A 10,063-nucleotide genomic window follows, 5' to 3' on the forward strand; every position below is an offset into this window, starting at 1 on the left:
ATCCGAATAAAAATTTTTACAAAAAGAGAATATCTGAAAAAAAAAGATAGAAAAAAAACAGAAAAAAAAGTACTTCTCTACGAACAAATACAATAAAAAAAATAAAAAAGAGGTAATAGTAAAATAATAAAAAATATCTATGAATAAAAAATAAAACAAAATTTATAAAAAAATACGTGTCCATTCTTTTAAATTTCATATTTATCATTATCTTTGATAAAAACATAAGGGTAAAAAACCCAAATGAGTCAAGGAGAGCTCAAAATTACCTAATTAAGCCAAATCAAAAATCCATACATGAATCAACCAGGACGAATTATTATATAATTCGAATCAATATGATTCGAATTCTGTTTACAAGTAATTCGAATTGATATGATTCGAATTACTAGGAAGGCAACAAATGAATGAAGTTCGAAACAAGTTGTTTCGAATTATATGAACATAATTCGAACTTAGTTAATTTGAATTACTAGGAAGAGACATTGTTAAGTAATTCGAAACAAGTTGTTTCGAATTACACCTAACTAATTCGAATCTAATGAGCAATTGTAATTCGAATCCAATTGATTCGAATTATATATATATAGTGCGAATTTAGTTGATTCGAATTACAATGAGCCGGAGCTGTATATATATGTTGTGAACTCATGTTGCTCTCAACAAAGAGGTGAGATAGCTAGTGAGGATAGTTTCCTAGTGCAGGTACATTACAGAGGGTCGATTAAGAGAAAAACTCGGTCCGGCGTGAAGTTCACTGATAAGGATCCCCTATGTATTATCGTTACGCCGACAACCACGTACGATGCACTTGTTAGCTCTGTGCTGGAGAAGCTGGGTCTTGAAGGCGTTAAAAGGGTCAAGAAGTTTTTCTACCGCATTCCTACAGCGGTGCTCCATGACACCGTGAAGTTTGATTGTTTCACAATCGGTAGTGAGGAGGACTTGCAGGTTATGTTTCTTTCTCGTAGGCAGTTTCCCGAGGTAAGGACACCAGAGCTGTTGGCAAAGTTGGTTGATGTGGTATCTAGCTCGGGTGGTTCGAACCGGAATGCCACTACTATAGCCGCGGTTGCCGGCTCGAGCTCGAGACCTGCTGTTGCTTCATCCTCTGCTCCTGTGTATGAGCCACCGATGCAGCCTGTTGCGTCCCCTTCGTTTGCCGTTGATCTGAGCGGCAATGTTGGAGACGAGGTTCGGTATGGGGAACATATTCCCACCGAGGTACATTGTCCCACACCGGCTGGTGTTGGTGATGGTTTGTTTGATGATCCAGATGACGATGACGTGGAGCCGGATTTCATCGCTGATGAAAGCGGCGATGATGTTGGAACTACTGTTCCGACAAGGGCTATAGGTGGATCTAGTTCTGGCACACAGCAGTATCCACCCCATTTTTCCTCATTGGACCTGGATGCCATGCGGCAGGACGACATTGCTCTGCAGGCCTCAGGATTTGGTGCTAGAGATACCGAGGGGTCTGCCGGTATGAACGAGTTCCAGGTTGGCCAACAATTTCAGGATAAAGATGAGGCGCTGTTGAGTGTGAAGACGTACAGTATCCGCCGAGGGGTCCAGTACAAGGTCGTTGAGTCTGACTACCGCAGGTATGTGGGAAAGTGTTCTGAGTTTGGGAATGGGTGCACATGGCTAATTCGGTTGAGTCTCCGACAGCGGAAGGGTATCTAGGAAGTGAAGCGATACAACGGACCGCATACATGTCTTGCCAGCTCCATCTCCAGCGACCATAGGAGTCTGGACTACCATGTCATATCCACCTTCGTTATGCCGATGGTTAGGGCTGATGCTGCTGTGAACATCAAGGTGCTTCAAAATGCCACGGCCGCACACTTTGGGTTCAGGCCTACGTACAGGAGGGTATGGATGGCGAAGCAGAAGGCCGTTGCCGTCATATATGGGGACTGGGACGAGTCGTACAATGAGCTCCCTAGGTGGGTTTTAGGAGTTCAGCTGACGATGCCTGGCACTGTAGCCGTCCTCAGGACTTGCCCTGTTCGAGTTGGGGGACAGGTTGACGATTCTCAGGTTTATTTTCATAGGCTGTTCTGGACTTTCCCCCCTTGTATCCAGGCATTCCGTCATTGCAAGTCTTTGGTGAGTATTGATGGCACCCATTTATATGGGAAGTATGGGGGAACACTGCTAGTCGCCATTGCACAAGACGGAAACTCGAACATCCTCCCCGTGGCATTTGCACTAGTTGAGGGTGAGAATGCTGAGTCATGGTCTTTCTTTCTTTCCCACCTCCGTGAGCACGTGACACCTCAGCCGGGTCTGTTAGTTATTTCAGATAGGCATAACGGCATCAAGGCAGCCCTCGAGGCTCCGGATGGGGGATGGCTACCGCCTGCTGCGTACAGGGCGTTCTGCATTCGACACGTTGCAGCGAATTTTGCCTTGACGTTCAAGGGAAAAGATGCCCGGAGGCTTCTTGTTAATGCCGCATATGCCAAGACCGAGGTGGAGTTCGACTACTGGTTTGACATTCTGCGCTCTGAGAATCCGGCAATGTGTGAGTGGGCGAACCGAATCGAGTATTCGTTGTGGACACAGCACTGTGATGAGGGTCGGAGATTCGGGCACATGACGACCAATATTTCGGAATGTGTCAACTCAATCCTGAAGGGGGTTAGAAACCTCCCTGTTTGCTCGCTGGTTAAGGCCACATACGGAAGGCTAGCTGAGCTATTTGTCCGTAAGGGTAGGGAGGCAGAGGCTCAGATGGGTACTGGACAACAATTCAGTCAATACCTAGTAAAGTGTATCGAGGCCAACCTGAAGACAGCCAGGTGCTTCACGGTTACTGTTTACGACAGGGATAACTCGGAGTACACCGTTGCTGAGACGACTCCGACAGGCTCATTCTCTCTTGGTACGTACAGGGTCTCATTAGGGTCCAAGACTTGTGATTGTGGATACTTCCAAGCACTTTATTTTCCCTGTCCGCACGCACTGGCATGCTGTGCTTATTCACGGCTTACATGGCAGCCTTACGTCCACGAGGTATATCGCCTTAGCTCCGTTTTTGGTGTCTACCAGATGGGATTTGCCCCTCCCATTCCGGAGGGTTTCTGGCCACCTTATCCCGGGCCTACCGTTATACCGGATCCGAGTATGAGGCGTGCGAGGGAGGGTCGTCCTAGATCCACAAGAATTCGAACCAACATGGATGAAGCAGATCCAAACCGGCCAAAGAGATGTGGCCTCTGCAGGCAGCCAGGTCACACCAGGCGTAGTTGTCCACAAGCCGCAGGCCCCAGCGGGACTGATGGAAATCAGTAGGCGATTTGCTATGTATGTGTTTGTTTGTTAATGTATTAGCACTTGTCTTCTATTTGTTTTTAAGTTTTATTGTATTACAACTTGTCTGGAACTACTTTGTTTCGTATGTGTAATGAAACTTGTTATTTGTACCATCTAGTTCTGTTCAATGTCTTTTAATTCGTTGACATTTATAACTATAACAAACAACATTATATCATGGAACGACTGATAACGAATAAGATAACATGAAACTATAAATCATAACATAAAAGTAGAACACATCGACGTAATAAGAAAGTACATAATATAAATATGACAACAAGACATACAAAGTTCACAATAAAAAAAAGTACATACCATAACAATGATAACCAACCAACAAAGTTCACAATATAAATATGACAACAAGACATACACCACTATCCATGAATCATCTAAACAGGTGCGATCCAGTGCCGCAACGGCGTGGCACCCGTGTCCGGTAGCCCCTACGAATAAGTGGCTCCTCATCCTCAATCGACTCGTCGCTGTCATCCGGAACTGGCTGTCTGGGGATCATAGGCGCAACATGGACGGGTCTGCACCTGGTTCTCCGGAGGTAAAATACCGAGCAACTCATGGAACCACTGCCAAGCAGGTCTCCCACCCTCAATGTAAAGGTGGAAGTCCGTAAGGCAACCACTAACATAATCTCCGTCGACTGGCAACCCCAGCTGGTATGCGACGTCCTGAAGCGTGATAGTGCACTCTCCGAACGGCATGTGGAAGGTGTGCGTCTCAGGCCGCCACCTCTCGACGAATGCGCTGACTAGGGGCTCGTCTAGTCGGAACCATCTGTCGTTCAGTCTCGCAAGATGGTAAAGTCCCGCCATCTGCAAGTACGGGACATACCTCTCATCAAGACGCATCCCCTGTTGCCGCCTAACGCTGGATATGCAACGACGAGGCTGGCCAGTACATAAACCGCATAATTAGAACAGATGCACAAACTATTAACAAAAACCATTAACAAAAACCATTAACAATAAACCGCTAAAACAAAACCATCAACAAAAACCATTAACAAAAACCATTAACATAAATCATTAACAAAAACCATTAACAAAAACCATTAACCATAAACCGCTAAAACAAAACCATCAACAAAAACCATTAACAAAAACCATTAACATAAATCATTAACAAAAACCATTAACAAAAACCATTAACAATAAACCATTAACAAAAACCATTAACAAAAACCATTAACAATAAACCGCTAAAACAAAACCATTAAGAAAAACCATCAACAAATACCATCAACAAAAACCACTAGCCTACACTATTTTCCTAAACCACTATCCTAAACCACTAACAGTAACATAAACCATTATAAAAAACCAATAACAAATACAGTTATCATAAACCGCTTTCATAAACCACTAACCTCGTCGTTGATCACACCGGCGATATGAGCTACTCCATCCAAACGATAAAGCCTTCCCGGATCGTCCCCCATCGACAGAAACAGCCGCTCTGGTCGCACTCGTACTGAACGTTGGTCTTCTTCTCTGGGATTTGGTGGGGTTGGAGAATGAGAAAGTGATTCGAATGAAGTTGGCTCGAACTCCTTTTATAGCCGAACTCCTTGTAATTCGAATCAAGTTGATTCGAATTACTATGCAACTCAAATTCCACCTAATTCGAATCAAGTTGATTCGAACCTCCCTACAATGCGCTTCTCCTAGTAATTCGAATTAAATAAATTCGAATTACTTTGATGTAAATCGAAACAAGTTGTTTCGAACTTCATTGGATTCTTGGCTTCCTAGTAATTCGAATCATATCAATTCGAATTACTTGTAAACAAAATTCGAATCATATTGATTCGAATTATATAATAATTCGTCCTGGTTGATTCATGTATTGATAATAATATGTTTAATGTTCATATTTTTATTTTCAAACACTTTTTAAATATATATTATTCATATATTTATATCATGCCTCCAAAAATAAATACTACCTTATAATTTGCATCCTCTTCTTTTATCTACACCTCATATTTCCTAGATACAATTTTTAATTGCGGTACTTTATGAATTCATCAAATATCTTTGTAGCGTGAAATTTTAAATTAAAATAAAGAAGAGAGACAATTATTACTTGCGGTGGACATTGGCCTATAATGGTTTAAAATGAAATTCAATAAAAGGATTAAAAACAAAACTCTGAAGACTAGGGATAAAGTGTTAAAAAATCCATAATAACAAAAGCACGAATGACAAATAAAAGCAGAGGACGCCAGAGCAGTAACCAATCCATAAGAGAAAAATATAAAGAAGAATGATCAAGGCCGAGATGGGTAATCATATTCTAGCAACTTTTGTACAGAAAAAGGATAACCCCTTTAATAAAATTCCATCTTTTTACTATATTTCAAAGGCAAGTAAATACGTATAAAGTTAAACGGGGAAGTTACACTATATTAGAAGTTGTAATCTCTATATTTTTGCATAGACATAATTCTAATTCTAATAATTTATTTTTAGAGTTCATTCTATTGTGTATATATACTTCTTTTTTGTATATTTTATATACAAGAAACTAAACGTTTATTATAAAAGTTAAATATATATGACTTGTAAAAAAGATTTTTTTTAAGTAGACCTTTTTTAATAGTAAATGACTAATTTTATTCCTTTTAATAACACTTAAGTTATTATTTATTTTTAAAAGTCATACATGTTTATTTCTCTCTATAACGAATGTTTTAAATTTCTAATTTCTATGTAAAACAAATGTTTACTAAATAGAATAAAATCTACACAAAGAGCGGGGAAAATCAAAACCTTGTTCTTCTTGTTTATATACTACTTAAATATGAATTGTTTGGCGTTTTTTCAGATTATGTGTGATATGTTAAAACCATTTATGAAAAAACTACACTAATAAAATTAATTAAATAATGAAATTATCTTTGATGTATGTAAAGGATCAATTTATTTGGTAAATTTAATAAAAAAATAAATAACTTTTTCCCTAATATGATTTATTGTGAAAAGTATTTACTTTCAATGTACAAATAATATAATTTTTTTATATAATTATTTAATTAAATTTATATATTTAAATATTTTTAAATTACAAATTATTTTCAATAATTAATTTTAATAATATAACAATACACAATTGAATATTTGTATAAAATTAGTTTATATTGTGGTAGACAAAAATTAAATACTTTTTATAAATAAAAATTTTTGTTCTATTTGATATAAACGTCCGTGCATATTTTTGGTATATCACCTTCCAAGTATTGAAAGACATTAATACCCTCGTGTGCCTGCACACTTCTATGGATCAAAGTTATCAAACCACGTGTCAATATGCGAAAATAAGTGTGATAGGAGCAAGGGCATTAAATGAACGAAAAATGAGAATTGCGTAGGCCAGCGTTCGAAAATTCGGCGCCCATGACCCCAGTGATTATGCCACGCGGCTCTCACGTGACAATCAATTTTCCAGCAGCGTAGAACTTGGCGCGCCCCCAATCAAAACGCATGATTCTTTACAAATATATTAACATTTATCTAATTAAAAAAAAATTGCATTAAAATGAATTTACTATGACCATTACAAATATATTATCTAAATATCTATCAATATTTTTATTAAAAATTTAAGAAAATGATTAATAGGTGTAGTGTTATTGATAACTTGATATGTAGGATGATTAGCTCGATGTGAATGAGAACAATTTTTTATATTTGATTCTTAGTGTTTTATATTATTTACTCATTTATATTTTCAGCACTTAAAATTTTAAATATATATTACTTTGAATATAAAATATATTTAAAACAAAATTTTGTTAAATTAAAAATGAGATTAAAGAAAAGGGGATGAATAGTTTAGTATACTAAATTTGATTGATAGATGTGAATAATTGACCATTGTAATGCCGTTGTCTTGTTTTGCCAAATATATGTCATATCAACCCCTGATTCTCATTCTAATGGCCAAGTTGCAACTTGGTGCTTCACAGCTGACGTGACACGCTGTCCGGCTGTCCCCTTCCGCCTCCACCTCACCACTCACCACCCTCATCAAGTAGCCGTTGCCCCCCGTACTTAACGCCGTCACTCCTGCACCGCCTCTCTCTCTTTCAATTCATTTAACGTTCGTCCCCATTGCCGTTACCTTTTCGCAACTCATCGCTTAGCGGGACCCACATTTCACGCGCATAAAATAAACTATTTTCCCCTTTTATTTACTCCTTGATCCTTTTCTATTAGAAAATAGAACTATAGTAATTACAAAGTTTTAAAAAGTAGATTTGGCTAGGGTGAAAAGTTGTCCTTTTTCTTTCCACTTCATTGAGAAACGAGCGCTTTTGTGGGGAAGGAACCACGAGGGAACGGTGTCGTTTGTTTACAATGAAATGGCGCATTTTAGACCGCGCGAACACCAAATCCCTAAGCTACGCTGTGAGTGACCAGTGCTTGGGGATGGGAAAATGGGATCTTCGCACTGGATCCCAAGCCGCATAGTTGATGACGCTGTATTGGGTGGATGCCGTGCACGTGAGTTTTGGTGGTTATCCCTAGGGTAGTCAATCCCAGCCGTTCATCTTCCTACTATGATCATTAGTACTATTAAAATTTAAAACAAACAAATCATTATTCACCGAAATCATCTTCTTCTTGCAGTAATTTCTATTTTCTAATAAATAAAAATATCATATTAAATATATACTCCAATTCCAAATAATTATTCTAGTATTGAAGGAGAGAAATTCAGAAATATTGATTATAAAAAAAATAAAAAATTATTTAAGAGGAAATATATCATGTATATGTTTCTTCTAGTATGTGACAATAGAGATGATATTCCAACGGTTGCTCGTTGGGTTTTGATTAGGTGAGGTGAATTATTGTAGCAGAAACTGAAGACACATTAATATTGTTGACTGCCAAATAGGAGCAGCAGCAGACCAACAGGAGCATGGGGGTCTCTGAAATATTCTACTCAGCATACTAGTTAATGAAATATATTTGGACCGTTACAGAAAATAAAATAAATACACCTTAATCTGTTTATAATCATGCATGATTGCTTCTAATTAATAAACTCAAGAGTTATCAATGCTATTTGCTGGCAATTTACGATAACACTTGCATGTGATAACGTATACATTAACAACGATATTGTTCATTTGAGGTTTGGTAAAATAATAAAGTAAATAATTAATTATTTTTAAATTAAAATAATTAAATATATATTTTATAAAAGTTATAAATTTAATGGTGCGTGAGTAGTTTTTTATTTTACTAAATTTCTCATTTTAAAATATTTAAATTCATAAAAAAAGCAATATGTACGATATCTTGAAAATCAGAGGATAAATTATATTTTTTTTATATTAATGCATCGTACAATAAATTTAATTATGTATTTATTTAACACATTAAATAGATCTTTTGATATATTTTAGTTGAATATGAATATCATCTTTGAATTCACCGTTAACTAATTTATTTATTATATTATTTTTATTATTATAAAAATATAAAAGTTTGATAAATATTTATGTAATAATTTTTTAGTACATTTAACACATGTTTTAAAGTTTGTTTTTATCTAAACTTTAACAATAAGTTAAATTGATTAAAATAATTATTTGATTCTTTAAAAGTGTATAGAATAAATCTAATATGATAATAAAAAATAATTTATCCTTTAATTTTTAAAAGATATCCTATCATTTTTATCAAAATAAAATAAGAATAATATTAGATAATTAACAAAATTTATTTATTTTTAGCCAATATTTGACCAACACTTTAAATTCTAAATACTAAATTATTGATCCTAAATTTTAATTGTATAAAAGTAAGATTTTGACAAGATGTTGATTAATATTGATATAAATTATTAATTTCCTAATATTTTTCATAAAATAAATATAAAAAATTAATTTGTATATATTTAATATTTTAATTTAAAATTATTTTTTAAATCATTACTTTAAAAAAATTTAAAATTTATGATTAAAATTTAAAATTAATATTCCGTATGTTAAAATTTAAAATAAAAAATAATTTTATAAAAAATGACTAATATTACCAAAGACTTAATTAATTACAGAATTATTGACATATAATAATGTTTGGAAATTAAAAAGGGAGTCACGGACAGATTAGTGGGGTAGTGGCAAGTTGGGTGTTGGAGCCTTGGAGGACCGTTCAAGGGCACGTGAGGGAGAGAGATTGTGATTTGTGAGTGACACAAAGGTAAAAACAATAATGGGGAGGGATATTTTTGTCCTTCAATGAGAATCTAGGTTCAGAAGTTTCAATACTACTTTGGTTTGGTTTCCTGCCTCTTGGAGGAAGAAAATGCCAAACAAGAAATGTAGCGCACAAGCACACCGTTAAGGCCATGTTTGGCTGCGCTCTCCAAGGTGGGTCTTTCGGTTCGGGTTGGCTTCAAGTGGATGATGGGCCGCAAAATTAGGGGGGAATGGGGTCCGCTAGTGTATCTTTGCCACGTGTCATGGCTAATGAGCTTAAAGTGCCACGTCAGAAGGAACTCTCTCTCTCTCTATCTCTTTTTCTACGACTCACGGATCGCGGCATCTTTTATTTGCGTGCTTCAGTTTCAGCCATTCGGTTTCAGGCAGGGGGTACTTGGCCGGCGGATTTATCTAATTTAAATTTGACCTTAAATATATACCGAACTTATTCTTTTATTTTAATTCGATTTTAAATTCAATAAAATTTATATACATTTGGAT

At 36.4% G+C, this 10,063-nt stretch overlaps 2 protein-coding genes across 2 annotated transcripts; both read left to right on the top strand.

Moving 5' to 3' along the window:
* Positions 1-616: 616 nt before the first annotated feature.
* LOC107481947 (uncharacterized) lies at positions 617-1,689 on the top strand. The gene is made up of 2 exons (XM_016102305.1): positions 617-629; positions 671-1,689. The coding sequence occupies exons 1-2, from the start codon at positions 617-619 to the stop codon at positions 1,687-1,689; spliced, it is 1,032 nt and encodes a 343-aa protein (XP_015957791.1).
* Positions 1,690-1,791: 102 nt separating this feature from the next.
* Positions 1,792-3,303, top strand: LOC107481946 (uncharacterized). The gene has a single exon (XM_016102303.1). The coding sequence runs from the start codon at positions 1,792-1,794 to the stop codon at positions 3,301-3,303; it is 1,512 nt and encodes a 503-aa protein (XP_015957789.1).
* The last annotated feature ends 6,760 nt before the right edge of the window (positions 3,304-10,063 follow it).

Source organism: Arachis duranensis, chromosome 3, assembly GCF_000817695.3.
Source record: "Arachis duranensis cultivar V14167 chromosome 3, aradu.V14167.gnm2.J7QH, whole genome shotgun sequence".
In the NCBI taxonomy this organism is placed as follows: domain Eukaryota; kingdom Viridiplantae; phylum Streptophyta; class Magnoliopsida; order Fabales; family Fabaceae; genus Arachis; species Arachis duranensis.

Coding starts and splice junctions, on each gene's coding strand:
- LOC107481946 (XM_016102303.1), top strand. CDS start 1,792: ATGGTTAGGGCTGATGCTGCTGTGAACATCAAGGTGCTTCAAAATGCC.